The following is a 23,264-nucleotide window of genomic DNA, read 5'->3' as shown; positions in this document are numbered from 1 at the left end:
CATAAAAATTAACACATTTCTATAATGGGACTAGGAAAGAGTTAACGTGGCCTGAATCCTGGATTTCTAGCTTAGTTTTTTGTTGCTTTATTTGAAAGTGACACATCTAAGGTATCAATTTTTAAACATTTCATTATAAAATAATTTTCTTGCTGTAATACTCTTCTCTCTCCTCAGCTTTTGATAGTTCCCTTTAAAAAGCAAGATAAGGGCCTCCCAGGTAGTGCAAGAGGTTAGTTAAGTCTCAGCACTATGAAGCTATCTGCAGCATTAGTTCGATCCCAGCCAGGCCAGGGAGCTGACTGACCCACATGGCACAGCAGACCTCGCTTGCCTGGCCCTCTGCTCCCCTCAGGAGTTCTGTTTCAGTGATCTGCCTGTTCTCCTCCCCACTCTGTCTCTGGCACCTCTGGCCTCTTCCCCAGTTCTTGAATGCATAAATAAATAAATGTTTGAGGAAAAATTAAAAAGCAACATAATGTATGGAAAGGAGTTAGTTCCCTTCTTTTGGTTGGTTATCTAGAATTACAAGTTTGTAGTGGGGTGAAATTTTTTACTTAACAAATTGTACTATGAGTTAGTATTTAAGAAATTCAGAATTGGCAACTAAATTCACAATTTTATTTATTTGCTTAATGCATTTGCTCATTTGATGAAAAGGTTCTCTGAGAAAGGTTTTAAATGAGTTTACTTGAACTTTTTGTCTTGGTCAGCTTGTAGCCTTACTTTGAATTTGTATACATTGTGCACTAAGTAAAAGAGAGAAGATATAAGTTGTATTTTATATTCCTAGCCAAGAACATAATTGTTATGTGCTTGGGATTTGCATGACACATTACTAGATGCTCTAGTACATTCTTTCGTTCAACATAGTTTTATTGAGAGCCTAGTATGCATTTTGGGGTATATGTTGCAGGCTAGACCCTAAAGGAAAAATCATGCATGAGTTGAGGAATTGGTGGATTGAGACTGGGGGTATTGATTTTGGATACGGGAGCCTTGAGAAATCCATTAGACAATCTCAATTCAACTGACAGATTAGATATGTAGGTCCAGAGTTCAAAGGAGAGGTCTGGAAACAGATATAAATTTGGGAGCTGTCAGTTTATTTTATGTTATTTTATGCTATGACTCTGGATGAGACTATATATATATATAGACAGAGAATATTTTAAGAGATGAGAAGGAGTCAGAAAATGAAATCAAGAAAGCATAAGAAAAAACAATCCAAACACCAGGAGAGCGTGGTGTCCTGGAAGCTGAGTGAAGGGCATATTTCTTGGAGAAACAGCTGGTCAGGTGCTGCCAGATGATCACATGAACCAAGACCTAACTACAGGTGTTCATTGTGAAGGTCATTGATGGTTCCAACAAGAACCACTTTTCAGTGGAGTGGTAATGGCAAAAACTGGATTAGAAACAGTTCAAGACAGATGGGGAGAAGAGGACTGAGTGACAGAATATATTGCAATTCTTTTTTTTTTTAAAGACTTGTTTATTTATGCATACAAGAACTGGGGTACAAGTCAGAGGTGCAGGGGGTGAAAGGATTCACCAGAGACAGAGTGGGGAGCAGAACAGGCAGATCCACTGAAGTATACTGCTGAGGGGAGCAGCAGGCGGAGCAAGAGAGGTCTTTGCACCATGTGGGATCTCCCTGGCTGGGGATTGAACTCTTGCTGCAGTGGCTGTGGACAGTTTCACAGTGCTGTGCTTTAACCCATTGCACCACCAGGGAGGGCCCTGTTGCAATCCTTTTAAGGGATTTGCTCCAAATGGGGGCAAGAAGCTAGAGGTGGGGAGAGTGCTGCATTTTGTTCAATCCAGTATACTGTTTAAATCAGGAGAAGTAAAGGCAAGTTTGAATACTGAGGGGATGCTGTGGTAGAGAGGGAGCACTTGGTACAAGAGCTAGTGGGAGGAACATGAGGGAGAGACCTGGGGCCTAGGCCCAGACGAGCTGGCAGGGAATGGGGGTGTGGACAGCTCATCTGCAGTCACAGCTGGAAAGGGAGAGTTCCTGGGCCCAACTGCTGAATAGATGTGATGGGGGTTCTGTTTTGATTATCTGTGTTTTTGTCAGTGAAGTGGAAAGCACTGTCTTTGGGATGTAAGAGCCAGTATTAGAAGTTTAAGGAGAAAAATGAAATAGTTAACCTAGGAAAGAAGTGGAGGGAGTAGATGGAATAGAAACGTGTGCTGTTACTGAGCATCGTTACAGCCCTATAGAAATTGGTGAGCATGACTGATAGGAGACAGTCAGTGCGATTGTTTTTTCTCCAGCCACCTTCAATTGCATGCGTGCAAAATGAGAAAAGGCAGAAAGTTGGTTCTCAAGATTGTTCTACCCTGTGATGTGAGGGAGGAGAGAATGGATTGAGGGTATAAAAAAGGAAGTGTATAAAATGAAGGACTGTAAAATTTTAAATGACAAGAAAGAAATTACAGGTAGTGTTGTAAAGGTCAGGATAAGAAGTGAGGGGGAAATGAGTTAACAGTGGCTTAGAGTCTTTGGTGAGGTTGGAGATTGTTGGAGTCAAGCAAGTAGAATGTAATTTACTGGAAAGAGGGGTTGACCGGGTGGAGTGCTGGACATTTCAGCGAGGCAGGGGAGTTGTATTGGTAGTGGACGAGGGCTGGGGGCTGAACTCTGGATGGCTAAGGTAAGAGAGCCAGAGAAGGGGGGGTGAAGACCCAGAGAATATGTTAATGGTGAGAGTACATCAGGAGCTGAAATCCTCATAGAATGAGCTTAGTGATCTTAGTCAGTGGACAATGACTAGGTGCCGGAGAAGGTGAGTGTAACTATCTGATCCTGAGGATCCTTAGAAAGGAGAAAAAGCAGTCGTTTGGAAATAGCAAGGTGTAAGGTGTACACCTGCTGTGTGTAGGGCCTTGTGGCTAAGGGTTATAGAGAGAAACAGTCCCATTGCTTCTGAGGCACTGTCCTCAGGGAGAGTCTGTGTTACTAAGGGTAAAAAGATAAGTGAACATTCAGAGCAGAATGGAGGAATGCCTTTAGGAGTTGGAGAAATGTAGAAGAGAAATTCGGGCATGTTGAGTCCCAGACAGTACCCCATTCACAAATGGGGGTGAGGTGTGACTTAGGAGTCTGGGGCTTTCTGTAGGTGACATAAACAAATAAAGGCATAGTGCAGTTGTTCTGGAGGGCTGCAGACAGTGGTCGCCCAACAGATAAGCTTTATGAGGAGATGGGATCCCCTGATCTTCTACAAATAGAGTGCAGCGGAGGGACTGGCTTTCTGTTGAGTATAAATATCCAGTATCTCAGATATCTTTAAAATTTTGTCTTATTTTTAAATTCACAGATCACTAGTGATTATCAGCACTCTAGATGGGCGGATTGCGGCCTTGGATCCTGAGAACCGTGGTAAAAAGCAGTGGGATTTGGATGTTGGATCCGGGTCCTTGGTTTCCTCCAGCCTTAGCAAACCAGAGGTAAGAATTTTCTATCATGTGACTGGAAAGCTCAGTTATGATGGCTGCAGTTGCTGCCATTAGTGGTGTGTATTTGGCTGTAGAACTGGGACAGAAAGCCCAGTTGCCTAGGTGTGCAGCCTTGAGGCAATTATTTTATGTTTCTCATACTCCTCCTGTAAAGTGAGGACGGTAATTTCATGTCTCCTACTTACGATTGTTTTGGGCATTAAATGAATTAACAGTATAAATGAGTAACTGCAGATACTATCTACTATATTAATACATATTACTATCTGAGCAATAAAAGGATCATTATTTCTTATTCATATTATCACAAGGCCCCAAGGAGTAATACAGCAAATATAAGTAACTGCATTTTAATAGTTAGAAATACCTGTTGCAAAATCCTGGAAGTTAATCCTTATATTTTCCCTCAAGTGTACATCCTAATTGTGCATTGGATTGTATGATGTAACTCATCTGAAATTTTCTTTGAATTTAATTTTAGATAAATTAGATGCTTTGTAAAATATGTATATATATTTAGAGAGAGAGAGAGAGAGAAAGACTTTGCTCCTTACTTCCAAACCGTCTTTGATATGGAGCTTAGCTCTTCAAAGCATTCTCATCAGGAAAATGAGGACAGCCCTTTACTTGATGAGGTTGGAGACTAAATGAGGGAAGTTTGTTTTCACCACCTGTCATCTTGATTGTGGTGGATTTAAGACTCCTTTTCTGGAGCTTTATTCTTTTGTACAAATCTTTTCAAACAAGATCCTCTTTTGAGTTGTGACTGCTGGCAGGAAAGTAGTCACCTCCATTTCCCAGATTACCCTTAGCTTCTACCTTATCAGAGGTAAGGACACTCTTCATAGGATACTCTGTAAAGAACTCCTTTTTCCTTTCGTCATCATTCTTAGCCTTTCAAAAGTTTCCTAGCTGTATCAAGTTAGGAAAAGATAAAATTTAGCATAAGGGACTTGAGAATGATCTGACTAGCAGTGATGGTTTTCTGATGGGAAACTATAAGTAGTGACCCACCTGTTCCCCAGTAAACCCACACTTCATTCTTTACTGGGTCACCCAGGCAGATACTAGGGAAATGGCACTGTCCAACCGCTAAATCCCCTCGCTGCTATTTATTAAACAATACACTGAAAATATTGCTGAGAATCGTGAACTTCTGTCATATTGTTGAGAATAGTGAAGTTTTGTCATATTGTAAATAATACAAATGGCAGTTTGATTGTAAATCATGTTAAAAAGTTTGAATTTTGTGTAATATTCTGATAAATTGCTACACAAATTGAGCATTCATTTATTTGTGTTCTACTGGGATTATGCCTGGGCATGCATGTTTTGCTTTATTTTTAAACTAGATGTAAGAGATGATCAGCAAAAACAGAAGATTGTAAGATGTTTACACATGAGGTAATTTTACAGTGTGTTGTTGTGGTGAAAAGCATGTGTGTGTTTGCAAACTAAAACATACATGTGCATTAAAAAGATAAATTGCATGTTATGATGAATTGGAAAGCAAACTTTTCTAATAACCTGAAACTGAGTGTGTTTAACTTATAATCAACTAGTCATCAAAAAGCAATTATAATTAGTTGTTTTTTCAACTGTAGTTCAACTTTTTGCCCAGCTCTAGTCCTGACTATTTCCTGTATTTATTAGGGCTTTCTTGTTTTTAGTGCCCTACTTCCCACCTAGGCCCAACCCAGATGAAATATTTGGTTAAGATGCTTTGAGATGTTGATTCACAGTGTATTCAAAATGCTTTACAGTGTCATAATAAACGAAAAGCTCCCTGACCATATTCCTTGCAGGATCAGAGGCCTGAGACCTTTTTGTATCAGCTAGATTTTATTCTCTACATTATAGAAAAAAACTACTGAAAGTCTAAAGGCATTGCGTCATAATGTGATTACAGGTCAGGTTTATTAGGTTGGGAACTGCTGTCCCAAGTTCTTAGGCCCATTTCTTTTGACTAGTGAGTTCATTGTGATTATAGCACTGTTCCCAGCGCTGGAATGTACACGTGATATACTTTATACCCATGTGATGCTCACAGTAATCCTTCTTCAGTTAATATGTAGGTCTCCTTTTGTGCAAAAGGAAAGTTAACTTATTTAGCTTTGATGATAACGTAGATAGTAAAGTTGGACTCTGCTGTACGCTATTGTCTTGCTCTGGATCCCTTTCCCCATCTTCTGCATACTTCCCCTTCACAAACACTGGCTCGAACTCTGATACAGCAGGTCTCCAACTTGATAGTTTCAGGATGTGTACATTTTTCTTTTTCCCAAAAATGGAGGTCTCCAAAGAGCTCTTCCCCCTTGAGTGGTATCTGTCTTTAACTAAACCATATTAAAAATTGAAACAAAAAAATTAAGACTAATAATTCATAATAAAAATAAGAGTGCATAATAGCATTAAATTTTTACGAAGAATAACTGGATTTTTTACATTTTTAAAAATGTATTGAAGTGTTTTACTCTTTTACAAGTATCTTTAGTTCTTGGCTTAATAAAAGACAACCCGATTTTCGTATTGCTTCGGTATTCATTATGTTTTAACATTCTTGTTTTTTTTTTTTTTTAAACATGTGGAAAAGAAAATCAAAGCAGATACATTTGGAAAAGGGAAGAGTATATTATAGCCTTTTCAGGTGAATTGTGTTCATTCCTTTTGGTATTACACCAGAACAACAGGTATTTTTTAGAATTGGACTGTGGAATCTGAAATCTTGTCTGTCAGTGGGCATTTTGTGCTTTGTTACATTAATATCCATTGGTCCCTTTTGCCTTTTACTCATGCATGATTTTAAACATCATTTGTAAAATATTGATTCACCGAATTATGCAGATCTCCTAAATATTGATATATTGCCTTATAAAATAATTTTTAAAAAATCAACTTTGTTACTCTTATCACTGAACCCATCAGAAAAGCCTTGAAGTAAAGGGAAGCTGTCAGGCCCAACTGGTGCATACTGGTTTTCCAAATTTTTGATTTTCACTTGAAAGCTTAAATTTTTTATCATGAATAAAGTTAGTATTTTTTGAAGTGAGACATTTACTTTTTTAGAAAATATATGCCAAGTACCCAGGTCTCATAAGCATAGTTTTTCTCTTATTTTTCAAGTAAAAGGAAGCTCTATGAAAAAAGTCACTTGTTTTGTTCCAAACTCAATTGCCTGTGTTTTTTTCCTCCAGGCCTGCTTCAGTCTCTGGCAGAAGTGTTTGAGGCATACCCCTAATTAGTAGGAACTGTACATCAGGTTAGAAATTGATTGCTATATGAGAATAGTCTTGAGCAAAACTGTCTTCTCATATTTTTTTACTGTGAGAATGTGACAGTGAGGAATACAGTGGCTGCTAGTTTGGTGGTGAGCTCATGCTGAGGCATCGGTAGTTTTAGTCACCATTGCTTTTGCACTATTGGAACAAATTTTCACCACAGTAAAAAGGAAAGGAACACTTTACTATGAAAACAATTTGACCTTCTACACCACTGAAAAAGTGCACCACACTTTGAGAATTGCTGACTTATTGTATAATAGAAGTACTGTAAGAATAGTTGTAAGATCACTAGTAAATATGTTTAGGAGACCTAGTGAATCTTAAATATAACCTAATGAATACAAACAAAAATATAATAACCAGCAAACTAAGAGACTAGATCCTACTTATTCTCACCACCAAAATAATTATGTGACGTGTTAGAAGTGTCTATGAGCGCTACAATGACAAGCCTATTGTAATATATAAATATATTTAATCACTGTGCTGTGTATCTTAAATTTATATGACATATGGCAAATGTATTTCAATAAAATTGTAAAATATATGCGGGGAAAGAAGAATAGTTGTAAAATATGGGAAGAAAAAGATCATGAACATATTAACAAGGAGTGAGCTTCCATGGAGTGATTGAGTCATCTGTTATTCAGTAAGACTTGTGTTGTTCAGCATCTATAAGTTATATTCAGAAGTTGGACAAAATATTACAAAACGAGGAGCAAAAACTGCTATTTGAAATGCTCTGAATAGGATGCATAGAATAATACCTTTCTAAATGTAGCACATACATACACATATGAAGGCTCCTAACTTTTTATGAAAAATAGTTCATTTTCTCTCCCTGGAGCCTGGGGATTTGCTAGTGGGCGGGGGGGAGGAGGGAGGCACTGTGCAGGCACACAGAGCTGGTGTGGGGGTATAGGAGGCACCTCCCAGATCACAGTAAATTTTGATCCATGGTGCTTGTTTCGGGACTTCCGGGTTAGAACATCAGTTTCTCCCAGCTTTGAACAAGAGAGGCGTAAAGCACGCTGGACCCAGAGGCTGGAGATTGTCCTCTCTGTGCAGCAGCTATTAAAGTTACTTGTTAATCCAGTGTCAACTGAAGAATAAAGGATTTGATAGATTGTAATTTTGTTATTGCAGATCATATTTACTTTTGCTAGAATAATCAAGTAAAGCAGTACAAGCACTTTTTAGATTGTGTGGTGAGAGGATTAGATTCAAGAATTTCAGTCTATCATGATTCTTCCATTAACTTGCTGTAAAACTTGGTTAAATTATTTAACCTAATGAAGCTTTAATTTGCTTCTCTGTGGAAGGGGTTTTTCTAACATCAGAAATCAGGTACTGCCTAATACATGAAAACTCCAGATATCTAGAGGAATGTTTAAATCTCCCTTTTTACATTTAAGGATACCTTACAAAAATACAACGTAAATTCATTCGAAATTACCACTAGATATATATCTCAGACCTCTTGGCCTGCTCCTTAACCTTTTCTGACCCTAAAAGCATATAAAGTAGTGTATTATGTTGCCTTGGTGGTATTTTGAATATGTCACTAAAAAAATAAATTCTCAGAGGATGAGAGAGATTGACAGTTCCATTAAAAACAGGTGTCATACATTATATTTAGAATCAACTTATGCTGTAGGAAGGTTGAGGTGCCTTGGGACACATCTGATGTGTCACTCTTGACTAGGTATTTACAAACTTCCTCAAAAGAACACTGATTTAAACTAAGCTAAGATAGTGTGCATGTTAGAATAAATGATGAACCTCAGGTTCACTGTTAGTTGAAACAGATGTGTCCTAGATTCTAAGCCTCAGGCTTTTGATAGTAGCTAAGAATTTTGTTTTTAGTTTTCAGAAGGACCATCTGAGGGGAAATCTGATTTGCTTTCCTCCAGTTGACGCAGATTCAATCTTGAAAAAGCACCAAAGAGATTTAACTGAAGTTCCTCATTGTCATCTTAAAGTTTTGTTTTGTAGCCTAGAATAGAATAGTTTGTCTTGGGATATCTGGGCAGCATTTCTTTTCTTTTCTTTTTTATTTTTTTTTTTTGGGGGGGAGGTTCTCTGTGATTTTTTTAAAAATTTATATATATATATATTTTACATCATTCTTCATCTTGTACATTTTTCATCTCAGTTGTAATCCCCCTGAGCTTCCTACCACCAATTCACCCATGTGCCATCACCACAGTCTCTGGGCAGCATTTCTTTACTAAATGTAAATAGGATATTTTTGAACTATCTCTTTCTGTGTGTCTTGGGGGGCACATTCATAAACATAAAGACTTCTTATCTATATTTAGAATGTACAATATTGTACATTCAAGTGAGTACCTTTTATTTAAGGATACAATATTTGTTTTTTGTTTCCGTTTTCTGTTAAAATGTGCTTTCTCTCCACCCCCTCTTAAAAAGAACAAACAACTCTATTCTAAGTCTGTTGTTAGAGTTTGGGGGTTTGTTTTATTTTAGGCATGCTTCTACCCAAGGGACACACTTTCTGTTTCAGACAGGTGCAGAAAGAGACAACTATGATGCTGGAGTTCTCCAGCCTCTTCCCCACCCCAGTAAGACTAAGTTCATCAAGGAGGGCCTTCAGAGGTGGGCCCTGTTAGAAGAGTACACTTTTTTTTTTTTTTGAAGAGTACACTTTTAATGGTCACTGGTTTTGTTCACAAAGAATCCACTAGCAGTAAGTATTGCTTTATTAAAAGTGGACCTGTACTCTCTTTCAGAGATTCTCTAATACTGAAAGTTCACTACTTTTCACAGCTTTTCCTTTGTATATAAACTGACACATTTCATGCCTGGCTGTGTCATGTAAGATCACTATTGATTTTGAAAAGTCACCGTCAATCAGGTAGTGAGTTAGTATTTACAAATTGGTGTAGGTTAATTGCTTTTCTTTATAGAAATGAAATAGTACTTTGATTTAATTTGTTTTATTAGTCCCTTAGCGTGACTGAAAGCACTGCTGTGTGCCGAGCTAATTTATTCCAGCATGCATGTTGCCAAGTGAGAAATTGATTTGACTCTATCTTTTTCTTTCTTTCTCTCTTTTTTTTTTTTAAGATTTTATTTATTCGTACATACAGAACTGGGGTACAGGCCAGAGACTCGGGGCGGCGAGAGGCTTCACCAGAGACAGAGTGGGGAGCAGAACAGGCAGATCTATGGAGTACACTGCTGAGGGGAGCAGCGGGCGGCTCAGCAGAGGTCTGCCACACCATGTGGTCACCTCCGGGGCAGGCAGGAATTGAACTCATGCGGAAGTGGCTTTAACTTCTCAGTGCAGTGCTTTAACCTGCTGCGCCACCAGGGAGGCCCTGACCCTATCTTTTAAGAAATAGATTTCTTCTGCACAAGTGCATATATTACTTATCTGCTGCAGTAGCATTTATTAATCTAAGGCAAAGATACTTACTAAAATATGTTTTTTATTACTAATGTGAAAAGTATACTTAAAAAGTTAAGTCTAGTAGTTTTCCTTGAGATACTGCACTTTGACTAAAAGTTAAGGCAAGAAGGAATGAAATGATTATTATAATCGACGTGGGATCTCACTGCTCATGGACATTAATTCACAGTTTTTGATGAATTGTGCGAATCACTTTGGGAGTGGTGGTTTGTTTGTTTTTTCTCTTAAGTGTACCTTTCCATTTAAGCATGTCACTTGGGTTATCTTCTACTAATATCCAGATCTATTATGAAAAACATCTAAAATTTAGAAAGCTCTCACAATCCCTCACGTTCAATCAGCTACTGAGTTGTTAACCACTATGACCCTACCCTTGGTCTTTGAGATATAATACCTAGGAACACTTTATTCTTAGCAAATAAGCTTCTTAAGCTTCCTCCATTTTTCCCACCGTGGAAATATTTTCAAAGAAGTATTTCCTCAACACAATACCATTGGACCATTTTTTTAAAAGTCTCAAATAGTTAATTCCTGCATCTAATAGTTTGTCAGCTGATCATTTTGATTTAAGAATTGCCATTTTATGTTCGATACATAGTGTATTATTTATAAGAAATTAAAATATAGAAAAAGATGTTTGTTAACATTTCTTTAATATTGCTTATCTTGTGATCAATAAGTATTTTTTGATCTTCAGAATTTCGTTGGTATAAAAGGGAGAATTTTAGGGCTGATAGAGATTTCTGGTAACTATTACTGAAGACTAGTAATAGTTTGATGTATTTAATTTTTACACTGAATTCTTTATTTAGATTTGAGGTTTTATTTATAAATGGTTGTTGTGAATCCAAGATTGGAAAAGAAAAGTTGTTCTAGCATAATTAAGCTCTCTATCCTCTCCTTGAATTTATTTTTGGAGTAGCTATTTGAATTCTAAAGGTTTTTTTGAAATTTGATTGTGTTAATGAACCATAATAATTTTCTGAAATTTCCTTCTAGAAGGAATAAAAGAGGGCTCATGGTGAAGTTATGGGTAGTGAGATTAAGCGTTAATATATTTTTCTAACTTTTATCTTTAGTAAGTATACAAATATACGTGCAAACTTATTAGTGGTTCAAAATAGTATTCCAAGATCATTATATTTGCATAAAATTATTGTTTGATTAGCGCTTTGTGGTTTGCAAAGGATTATCAAATTCATTTTATCCATAAGCCTCTTATTTTCAAATGAGAACATTGTGCCACAAAATGATTCAGATTTTAGCCTGACATAGTAAAGCTGAGACTCTACCCAGATCTTTCTTGTCCTTTTTGCAATATTCCATGCTCTTGAAAGTCCTAAATCCAATGCATTTGCAAATTTTATACTAATATTTATGTCTTCATGTCTTTTATCAAGAACAAATTCTCAGAGACATCGTGGGTACAGCATGCTGCTCAGCACAATGTAAGCACTACCTCCCTCTTAAACCACGCTAGGGGGAAAGGCAAAAGGACCCCAACTTAACTTGCTTCCTTGTGAGGGTAGGAATGGGGTACAGTGATGCAGAGGACTAGTGAAATCTTTACCTTCATAGACATATTATAGCCCTATGTGGAACCAGCTGTGGAGATAGATATGAAATAATTACAGCCTAGATAATGGAACTGCCATAACAACCGGGGAACTAAGGTCTTAGCAAGGGTGCCTGACCTTAGAAGAAAAGATATTTACAACTGAATGTAAATAAAGCCTGGGGAGAGAAGGGGCTGCATAGAGGCTGTGTGGGTAGAGAGATGGAAGGATGTCAGTCCTTAGAATGGGAATGATCACAGGAGTTGAAAGTTGAGGATGAAAACAAGGTTAAGGATGGGGGCAGGTTGTAGAGATGAGCTTAATGACGGAGCCAGGGCCAGGGTATATAACGTCCAGTAAATATGTTAAACATTTTGCACTTTATCCCAAGGGAAACGATATAAGGTCTTTCAATGGGAGAGATTCCTCCACAATTAGCAGCAACGGTTTTATCTTTTGCTCTGAGACTCTAATATTTAAAAAGGTTGTCTCAGAGAGGCATTTGTATTATAAGCAGTATCATTAATTGTGGAGATATTTATATTTAAAAGTATTCACACCAGCCAGCAGTTAAAGAAATCTAGAAGAAAATGCTACTGAAAGTAATCTTCCCAGTACTGTATTGACTACACTGACTGTAAGCAGTCAAAATCGACTGGAGTAGGGAGAGAGAGCAGAAGTGAGGAGACTTAAGACTGCACAGATGGTACAGCTTAAAGTGACACTTTGGACAGGGGTGGTGACAGAAAAAATAGCGTATAAAGTGATGGATTTGAAGGTAGTTTAAGAAGGAAAGTCTTCATGGAATCCAAAGAGGATTAGTAGTAAATGAAGAATGGGTATAGAGAGGAAGAACATGAGTTTGTTTAGGTGTAGTTAGTTCAGACAGGTCAGGTATGACTGAAGGGAAAATTTGAGTTGTTAGTGTGGAACTGAAAATAAGGTGTGAAAACCTACCACCATACTTTCAGACTCAACATTAAAATTCAGGTAGAAATGATGAGTCAGAGAAAACAGAAAATAGTACTTTAAGGATTGATTAGTTTTAGAGGTTTTTTCCACATTTCCCTAATTGCTAGCTGGTGTGAATACTTTATGCATATTTATAAATATGAATACTTACACAATTAGTGTAACTGGCTATTAATGCCGAAGGCTCACCGAAACACCTCTTGTATTCATTCAAATCTCTTTGAAAGTCTCACAGCAAAAGCATACTCTTTCCATTCTTTTTTTTTTTTTTTTAAGATTTATTATATATACAAGAACTGGCGTACAGGCCAGAGATGTGGAAGGTGAGAGGATTTACCAGAGACAGAGTGGGGAGCAGAACAGGCAGATGTACTGAAATACACTGCTGAGGGGAGCAGCAGGTGAGACAGGAGAGGTCTGCTGTGCCCTGTGGGTCAGCTCCCTGGCTGGGGCTTGAACTCATGTTGCAGTGGCTGCCACTAGCTTGATAGCCTTGTGTCTTTAAACCCTGTATCACCAGGAAGGCCCCTTTCCATTCTTGATTTTGGAGGAAGTAGGGGAAGCACAGGGAATGGCTTGGGGAAAAGACCCAAGGATCCCCAGAGTGGTACAAACAAGCTTGGGGACCAAGACATACCTTTTTTTTTTTTTTTTAAAGATTTTATTTACTCATACAGAACTGGGGTACAGGCCAGAGATGCAGAGGGTGAGAGGATTCACCAGAGACAGAGTGGGGAGCAGAACAGGCAGATCGACAAAGTACACTGCTGAGGGGAGCAGCGGGCTGGTCAGGAGAGGTCTGCCGCGCCATGTGGTCACCTCCGGGGCAGGCGGGGATCGAACTCATGCTGAAGTAGCTTTAGCTTCTTAGTGATGTGCTTTAACCCTCTGCGCCACCAGGGATGGCCCCAAGACATACCTTTTAAAATAGCCATTGATAGTAGTTGTGAGGATCAAGTACATAAGTTCCCTGAGGAATCTTGTAAAGTAGTACAGCTTTAGTTTTTGTCTAAGGTCACATAGTCCAGGCTTAGGGCTGGATGCGGTGCAGTCATCCCCCTGGGGACCAGCTCCATGTCACATGTTGGATGCTGCTGTGGTCCCAACCCCCCAGTTTGCAAAAACAGCTAGTGGTGAGGGAAGTTGTGGTTGTGGCAAAGGAGATTTCCAGATAACAAAGAAGTCAACAGTTTATCACCTTTCATGGAATTGTTTTAAAGGTCTATTTATTAATGCATATAAGAGTGGGGTTTAATTTATGTTATATCTGCCCAGTCTTGGTGAAGTTTATCTTTTCAATAGTTCTTTGGGGTCATCATTGTGGGCATCAGTTATTGTATTAACCTAGAAGGGTTTTTTCTTACATTGTGACAGAGATGCACCTTGAGGATAGTGGTGTCTTCCCCTTCCCCCCATGTTTATTCTTCATTATCTCTATGCTGAGTGAGCCTGCATCACGTGCTTTTTCTTCCCTCCCCCACTTCCTTCACTGCTTTCCTTCCTTTAAGCTCTTACTGCTTCTTAGTTTATCTGTGGGACTTGGCTTTTAACTATCAGGACCTAGTGTTTCTTTTCCCTCTTTTTTAGGGAACACACTGGATAAACTTTTTGGATTTGAAAGTGTTTAATGCTTGAGTCACTACTTAAGAAAATGCTAGTTTGTGCAAATCCAACTGCCAAAGTAAAATGAAGGAAGGGAAGTTCTCATTAAAAAATTCTGGCTAGTAAATGCAGAATGAATGATGGAATTAGCAATCATAATTTTATCCTCTTTATTGAACAAGATCATCAGTTGATACTAAAATGGTGAAGAAGTGTTGGGACACTTTAAAACAGAGGAATCAGGCTGATTCCCTAGAGCCACTGTTTGTTAACAGTTATAAAAGAGTGGTGGATAAACCTCTGTAAGAGCTAGATAGTAAATATTTTGGGCTTTGCAGGCCCTACAACTACTGTAGTTGTAGTAGGAAATACACCATACATACATGAGTGAGCAGAGCTAAGTTCCAATAAAACTTCACTTACAGAACAGACAGTGGGCCAGAATTGACCCACGAAATTTTTGCTCAGCTCTGATATAATAGGAAGCATATAACACCACCTGTGCAGTACAGTAAGCCTTCACTTAACACCTTCAATGGGTACTTGAAACTTCCACTTTAAGCAAATTAAGCAAAACCACGTAAGCAAAAGCAAAACCACATGTTAACAAAAACAGGTCCTCCAGTAAGTAGCAAGACTGTTTTCTGTTTGGCCAGGTATCTTTTTTTCTCCTGAGTGTTATAATCAAGCAATGTTGAAAAAGAATAACATTACAAGAATGTGTTACATGCTGTAGTCTTGTCAGTAAAGCCAAACCTACCTTAGATCAACTGTGGGGATCTGCCACACTTTTCAGGAAATTCAGAATAAGTTAAGTGACATAACAAATCCAGATTGTTGGTCATTTGATAGAATGAATAATTGGTTTCTAAGTAAATCAATGCATGTAAGAGTGGAAGGAGTTCTTAGGAGGAGGGTAGGAAAAATGATATGTAGTAGGTGGAGTATGAATTTTGTGTTGGAACAAAACAGCTGTATAGTATATATATTTGGGACTATCAGGGAACTTCGAATGTCAGATTATTATTTTAAGGACTTCCTCTTAGTTCTATACATGTAATATTGGCCTCATACTTTCTAAGATATGAATACTGAATTTTATGTAGATGAAACAACATGATGCTTGGGGTTTACTTTAAAATGCTGTAATAAATAAAGAACCTAAAAAACAAAAATAAAATATTCTAGTAGACAAGTATATATAGTAGGGAGTGGAGAATAGATGAAACATTTGCCAAGTGGTGATAGTTGTTTAAACTGGGTGGTAGATACTTGGGGTTTTATTAGTCTACATTTTATGTTTTTTTTTTAAGATTTATTTATTTATACATATAAGAACTGGGATATAGGCCAAAAGTACAGGGAGTGAGAGGATTCGCCAGAGACAGAGTGGGGAGCAGAACAGGTCAACCTGTACACTGCTGGGGGAGCAGCTGTGCCATGTGGGTCAGCTCCCTGGCCAGGGATGAACTTATGCTGTAGTGGCTGGCGATAGCTTGATAGTACTGAGACTCAATCCCTGCACCACCAGGAAGGCCCTGTTTTCAGAGTTAAAATAAAGTTGACTATAATCCCTCAAAAATGTATGGTTGGTGGTGGGAAGTAGTGGGGGGATTGAGCAGAGGATTGAAGTTTACATAGAAATAGAAGGAAAGGCCCTCCCTGGTGGTGCAGTGGATTAAAGCACAGCACTATTAAGCTGTCCACAGCCACTGCAATGCAACTTTGATTCCCAGCCTGCAAGGTGACCCACATAGCACGGCAGACCTCTCCTGACCCACCTGCTGCTCCCCTTAGCATTGTACTTCACTCCATCTGCCTGTTCTGCTCCCCACTCTGTCTCTGGTGAATCCTCTCACCCCCTGCACCTCTGGCCTATGCCCCAGTTTTTGTATATAAAAATAAATAAATCTTAAAAAAAAAAAAGAAAAGCCAAATTAAACAATATTTTTCATATGGTTAGTAGAATTTTTTTGTTGCTGATTATGTTCATTTTAGTAGTAGTACTTCCTTTACTTTCTCAGTTGATGTCCCTTCTGCCCCTTGAAAATTGAGTTCTTATCTTCACATTCTAATTTCAAATAGCTGTCCCTGGTTACATATGTGACTAGTATCATTATGCCACTTACACTTTGTTCAGAAATAGAAATTGAACTACTTTACTAAACTGCTTTGTGACTGCCTGGATGAAGACCTTGATTGGATCTTTGATACTAAGTCTGCCAGTCAAGATGGCAAACTTCTCATTTTAAAATTATGAACAGGAGAAAACAAATGGGGGGAGGAGTGCAAAATACAAGAATTTCCATTTTCAAAAAAAAAAAAAGACTGAAGGGGGAAACAAAACACAATTAGTTTGAGACGAGAGCAGCGAATCAGAACAAACAGCTGCTTACAGGGACAAATCAATGGAATATGAAAATTCATCACCATAACCTACATTTTTTCTCTACCAAGAGATTTGCAGCTAACAATCGGGGTGACTCATTCCTATGCTGGGAGGGTGAGGTAATGTTCTTGTGAGGGATGATGTCATCTCTCTACCTGAACTGCATGCATAGATCTCTTCTTGTGGCTCTCCAGGAAAAGCACCATCTGCTTCACATATGCAGCCTGAGAGACTTTGCAGAGCTTGGTGCAAAGGTTAGCAGCTGCTAGCAGCCCTGTGTATGACTCATAGGCAGCCAATCAGTGAAGAGCAGCTCTTTGAAGTAAGCTTTTAGAATCATAGTCCAGAAATACAGCATGACGATTCAATATCAAATCATCATGCTTTTTTGTTATTGTTTTGGAATTTACACTTATCTCACTGAGTTAATGCTGTGGAAGATTTAAATTTTAAAATAAAGCAGTTTTTCTCAATATGGTCAGTGAAATCAAATCTTCCTGGTCATTTAAACCATATTTTTAATTGCAGTAACTTTGCTTTCTTTTACTTTTGGGGGCATATAAATCATCCTTAAAGCTAAGAATTTTAGTCCAGGTTAGTTGAACGGCAGTAGTTTTCTTTGTACTTAGGAGGAATTCATTGTGTCCCTTAAGGAACAGCTACTGCTTGGGAGAGAAGTAGTATAGGGAACCCCCAGTGTTAGTGCCCCTTGATACTCTGAGTCAAAAGAAACTTAATGGGAGAGGGCACAGTCAAAATAGCTGTTACCTTAGGGTATCTCATTCAAAGCCACTGACCCCTTTTCCTCTTTTCCTATTGCATGCCTGCTCTCCTTGTCCTTACTTAACTAGTCCTGTTATTGACATGACTAAACAGTTGTACTATCTGTTTCTAACTTTATCATAATTTGAATTTACTGTTCTAGTAAAAAGAATATTTAACATAGAGAACAGTAAATATTTGATTTTCTAACTAATATTTAACTCAAAATGGTCAAGTACTACAGATATCATAGGTATACTCTGACTTAATCTATTTGTAAGATTAAAAGATAAATTTTACTGTTTTGAAGATAAGTTTTACTGTTTTGAAACTAAGGCTGTTTACCTAGTATTATTAAGACATATTTGAAAGCAAAGAATAAAACAATAGTGCTAAAGGTAAGGCATAATATGAGGTATGATACATACCAATGTCATCTGAGAGTTTATTAAAAATCCAATGTTTTTTCAATGAAGAGTGATAATTGGAAATCTTTAAATATCCCAAATTATGGCAGGCCTTCAATTTAATGGTCTGGCCTTTTGAATTTAATCACACAGTTTCTGCAAGGGTGTTGGGTACTGATCTTTTCTCTTTCAACCTTTATTTGAAAATAATTTCAAGTTATAAAAAATTACAGCAATAAAAATACCCCAAAAACCCTTATATCCTCAAATTTACTACCCCAGACCTTGTTTGTGTTATCACTTGAGCACTCTCCCTTTCTCTCCCAACGCCCCCCGCCCCCCCACGCCACTTTTTTCCTCAGAACATCTGAAAATAAATTATTTAGCATAGCCCTTTACTCCTAAATGCGTAAGTGGTATTTCCTACTAGAAATAGTCTCTTATATAATCCAATGCATTTTTCACCTTCATAAAATTAGATACTATAATTCACCATCCATATTCTAGTCTAGTGTGATCAGTTGACATCGTATCTTTTTCAGCATTCACTGTCCACACAGGATTTAGCCTAGGATCAGGTATTGCTTTTATTTGTCATATTAGTCATTTTTAATCAGGATTTATCCAAAAGTTTTTTCTCTTATTCATTGATATTTTTGCAATGTATAGTTTCTTTGCCCTTTTATATAAAAATTGAAACTTATTTTGTATTTGATGCTTCCTTCTGATTAGATTCAGACTGTGCATTCTTGGCTGGAATACCAATAGGTGTTCTCTCTTAGGGTATCTTACTCATCACTCATTAGTGATGTTAATTTTGATCATCCAGTCAAGGTATTGTCTAAATTCTCTATTAACTAATATTATAGTATGTTATATAATACTACTCACTATGTATTATAATTACATATTACATTATATGTTAATATATCACATTATACATTATGTAATAGAATAATATGTATGGAGCATATGATAGTATTAATTAATGAAAAGAATATTAATTTTCCACTATTTTTTTTTCTAATTTCTTGTAACTAACATTTGGGAGAGGAGGAAGACACACTTTAAGGCCATACAGTTATCCTCATAAAAATTTCTAAGTTAATTAACTCGTTGCTTATTTTTACCTTGATATACTCTTTATTATTATGATGATTACAGAATGCTTATTATTCCTATCTTACCTCCCTTCATATTTACTAGTAGATATTTGGCATTTTATACTAGTAGAACCCTTCTTCACTGTATATCATGTATTTTATCTACTTGTTATTAGTATGGACTCTTGAATTCCCTTTTTTCCCAATGCTTTATAATTTAATACTTATTATGTATTTAAATTGCTCCATATTTAAGTGGTGGCATGCTCCCATCTATTTTGTTTTTCTGCTCACATCCTTCTTTTTCAGAATAATAAAATATTAGCAAGTCATCTTACACCGGACCCCACCACTGCCCTGGAATCAGCTATTTCTCTGAGGAGTTTTGGTTCTCTTGGTAGGGAATGGAATGAGATAGCTAAATCTATCCAATGGGTTTAAGTACATTGCTTTTAAGCTGCTGTATAAACATTGTCTAAACATGAATGAATACACATTAGTATACCTGGCAAATATTCTTTAAGATACAGTAACAGTTTTTGAGGTTGTAATGTTGACTCACTTTACGGTTACAGCAAAAATAATGATATTAAGGATTGGGAATATTTTTGTCAGCAAATTTACCCTGCCAATTTTTTCTTGGATTTCAAAGCAAAGAGCAAGCTTGAAGACCAGATAGGATTTCACTGGGCACTGTTGATAGAAGAGGTTGTTCCAGGGAAAAGAAATAATATTGACAATGATATAACTGACCAATAACAGTAACATTAAACACTAGGGAGAAGTGAAAGACACAGAAGAAAAGGTTGCTTGAGATCATGTTTAGAGGACTTTGAATGTCAGGCTTAGGACTTGGGGTCTTTAATAAGAAGACAGTATAGAACTGTTGAATAGTATAACAAGTTTAACTCTGACTCAAAGAGATTAATCTAGAAGATATCTAGAGATTAGATTCAAGAGATGTCCAGCTAAGAAAGGTAAAGAGGTTATTATAATACTTCAAGCTGGAGATAGAAAGTTTTGAACTAGAAAATTAAAGAAGTAGATTAGAATGGTGGTTATCAGCCTATCTCCTTGAGAATCCTTCAGATGCCCAGGGGTGTGGGGCAGCTCTGGGGATGGAGGAAAGAGTGTGAGCTGGACACCAGCTTAGCACTCCCAGGGACTAGAGGAGAGTTTTCAAGTTAAGCATCCCTGTAAGGAAAGGACTTGGTAGCTTAAGGAAGAAAAATGTTCATAGAGAAAGTTGTTTTTAAAAAACTTTCAACTGACAGTTTGGATTTTGGTTTTTGTTAGTTATAAATTCATACTTCTTTTATCTTCCCTTTCCCAAGCTTTGGAGCCTAGATGGTCAGAAAAATAGTTATTAGATGAAGTAAGTCAAATTGTATTTATTTTTAAATACCAAAAGGTCAATGTCACAAAATCATGCAGTAATACTTTTTCTCAAGACACAAGAGGTACTTGGCCAAAAACTTTATAGAATCACCCTGAACTCTTTTCTCTTATTCATCCCACAGAGGATCTACCATAAAATCCTAGGTTTTTCTTTGTGTTATAGCCCAAATCTGACCACTGCTGTCTACCTAATTGGAACTGTTGCTACCTCTGGCCATCCCCTACTTTCCCTGCCTCCACCCAGGTCTCTGCAGGCTGTTTGCTTTCCTTGTGCATCTCCGACAGGATGGCACACCTCCACCAGAAGGTCTTTGCAGAGGCTGCTCCTCAGATATCAGCATGGGGTGATATCTCACCTTTCAGCTTTGCCCTATGTTACTTTCTGTGTGGCCTACCCTGAGTCCCTTTGGAACCACCCCCTCCCTCCACATACTGAACGTTCAAGTTTCCCTTTATCTTGTTCTATTTTTTCCCTCTGGTTTTTGTCACCTAATATACTCTATCATCATTCATCATGTTTGCCTCCCAACACCAGAGTCTGAGCTCCACACAGGCAGTAGAGCATTTCTGTTTTACTCATTGATCTGTTCTAAGTAATAGAACAGTACCTGGCACCCAATAGGCCCCCAATAAATGTCCTTGAAAGAAGGCAGAACAATGAGAGCATAAAATCAGTAAGCTGGGTTACTGGACTTTTTGTTTATAGCAAATTTGAGGAAGTAAATTTACAAAAGGATGGGATACTGCTTAATTGAACCTGTGTTCCATGGATCTGAGCCTACGACAGGAACTGATCAGGATAAAACAGGCTTGGAAAATACTGCATATACTGTTCCTTTACTGGAAAATTATGTTGTTCATTACTGTGTGCTGATATCACCATAAAGACTCCCAGTAACTCTTCTTGAGCTCACCTGATTATAGAATTCTTTCAGTGTCATTAAGGGATACTCATGACTTTGACAAACAGAGTTTAGAGAAACTAGACCAGAGGATTACTGGTAAGCCCTTGGAGAGACCCACTGGTCTTTTAAATTGATTTGAGTTGGTAAACTATGGTTTCCTACACTGTTAGAAGGAAGCCAGACTACCTGGCTCAAGACTCCAGCTCTGAGTTACTTCCCTTAAAAGTTTTGATCCATTTAAAAGTTAGTTTTGTTTTAGGTCTTTGGGAATAAGATGATAATCCCTTCCCTGGATGGAGACCTCTTCCAGTGGGACCGAGACCGTGAAAGTATGGAAACAGTTCCATTTACAGTTGAATCGCTTCTTGAATCTTCTTACAAATTTGGAGATGATGTTGTCTTGGTTGGAGGAAAGTCTCTTACCACCTATGGACTCAGTGCATATAGTGGAAAGGTGAGTGAAAATTTTGAATTTAAGGAGAAATTAGGATAGTTATGGATAGAAGAAATAGTTTCTTGTACTGCTAGTGGTTGAATTTTCTTATAATTTTTACCTGGTAATATCATTTGTTTTAGTAAAAGAAGTATGAATTGGGAAGGGGGCATATATTTAAGAGAAACTCGATTTATCGAAGATAGTAGAATAAGCAGCAGAGCAAGGGAGTAGCAGGAGAATGAATAAATAGGGCCTATGTGAGGTTTTCATACATTGTTTTGAAATCTTTACAATATTCCTAAGGGACATATTTTTATTTCTATTTAGATAAGATGAGGAGCCCTCCAAAGATTAATAGTAATCCCAAGGATAAGAATAATCTCTACATTAATATACCTAATAAGAACCAAGAGGAGAGTTTATTTTTTACAGCTAAGAAGACTGATACTTTAAAGGATTCAGAAACTTCAAATCAGATTTCACGTGGATCTGTCCTGTGATAGGCATGCTGTTGGTGACCTCGGCTTTATTAGCTCTTAGGATATAATTGGGGTCTTCTTCTCACAATCAGTTTTACAACTAGGAATAACTAATCATTAACACCTTTTTCAGAAAGAGCAGAATCTTTTTAATGCCTTACCCCCTTGAGATATGATTATAACATATATGATGTTATATATGTATGTATTTTTAAGATTTATTTAGGCATATAGAACTGGGGTACAGGCCAGAAATGCAGGGCTGGTGGTGAGAGGATTCACCAGAGACAGAGTGGGGAGCAGACTGACAGATTGACGAAGTATACTGCTGAGGGGAGCAGCAGTTGAGACAGGAGAGGTGTGCTGCACCATGTGGGTCAGCTTCCTGGCTGGGGATCGAACTTGTGCTGAAGTGGTTGCAGCTAGGTAGCTTCAGAGTGTTGTGTTTTAACCAGTGTGCCACCAGGGAAGGCCTCTGATGTTTTATATATCTAAATAAATACATATTATATGCATGTGTATATATCAGACTGAAAACCAAAACAAGGAAGACTAGGAAAATGGCCTTCTGACCCCTTGATTTTAGACTTTCATGGTGTCTAGTCTAAATTGGACCCACAGCACTGTTTGCTCAGGCAGATGCTTTTCTGCCTGCACCATCTGCATCACCCTGAGGAGGCCCCAAATTCCCCTGTGTGTCTCAGTATCTCATTTGTACAGCAATGGGGTTGAACCCTATAGCTGTTCTTTGATTATATGTGCTACTACAAAATTACAGTATTCTAGCAGGTTTGCACTTTTATGAGTGGATTTTAGTTTGACTCTTTGAGTCCTTTTAATAAAACGTGGAATTTTTTAATTGATTTTTTTTGTTGTTGTTATTGAAGTAATGTTGGTATACAACACCATACATGAGTCAGAGTTACAGGTTCACACCTCTTGATATTTATGTTACCATACCACACCTATACTAAGGTGCCCAGTATCCTCCATTTGAGAGTATTTCTATTTTAATGAAGATTTGAAGAAGGTACTTTTAAATACTACAACTATTAGAAAAGATTCAGATT

The 23,264-nt window shown here is 37.7% G+C and overlaps 1 protein-coding gene across 2 annotated transcripts in view; it reads left to right on the top strand.

Annotated features, from left to right (window-relative positions):
- EIF2AK3 (eukaryotic translation initiation factor 2-alpha kinase 3) overlaps positions 1–23,264 on the top strand; it is a 58,823-nt gene that overhangs the window by 6,747 nt on the left and 28,812 nt on the right. For both annotated transcript variants that reach the window (XM_004691619.2, XM_012731596.1), the window contains exons 2-3: positions 3,330–3,459; positions 21,539–21,733. In XM_004691619.2, coding sequence (XP_004691676.1) covers positions 3,330–3,459; positions 21,539–21,733 — 325 coding nt within the window. The remainder of the gene's footprint in view (positions 1–3,329; positions 3,460–21,538; positions 21,734–23,264) is intronic.

This window comes from Condylura cristata, unplaced genomic scaffold (genome assembly GCF_000260355.1).
Source record: "Condylura cristata isolate star-nosed mole 26May11 unplaced genomic scaffold, ConCri1.0 scaffold00031, whole genome shotgun sequence".
Lineage (NCBI taxonomy): Eukaryota > Metazoa > Chordata > Mammalia > Eulipotyphla > Talpidae > Condylura > Condylura cristata.
Note: the sequence above shows the minus strand (reverse complement) of the source record. Positions and strands in the feature narration are given on the sequence as shown.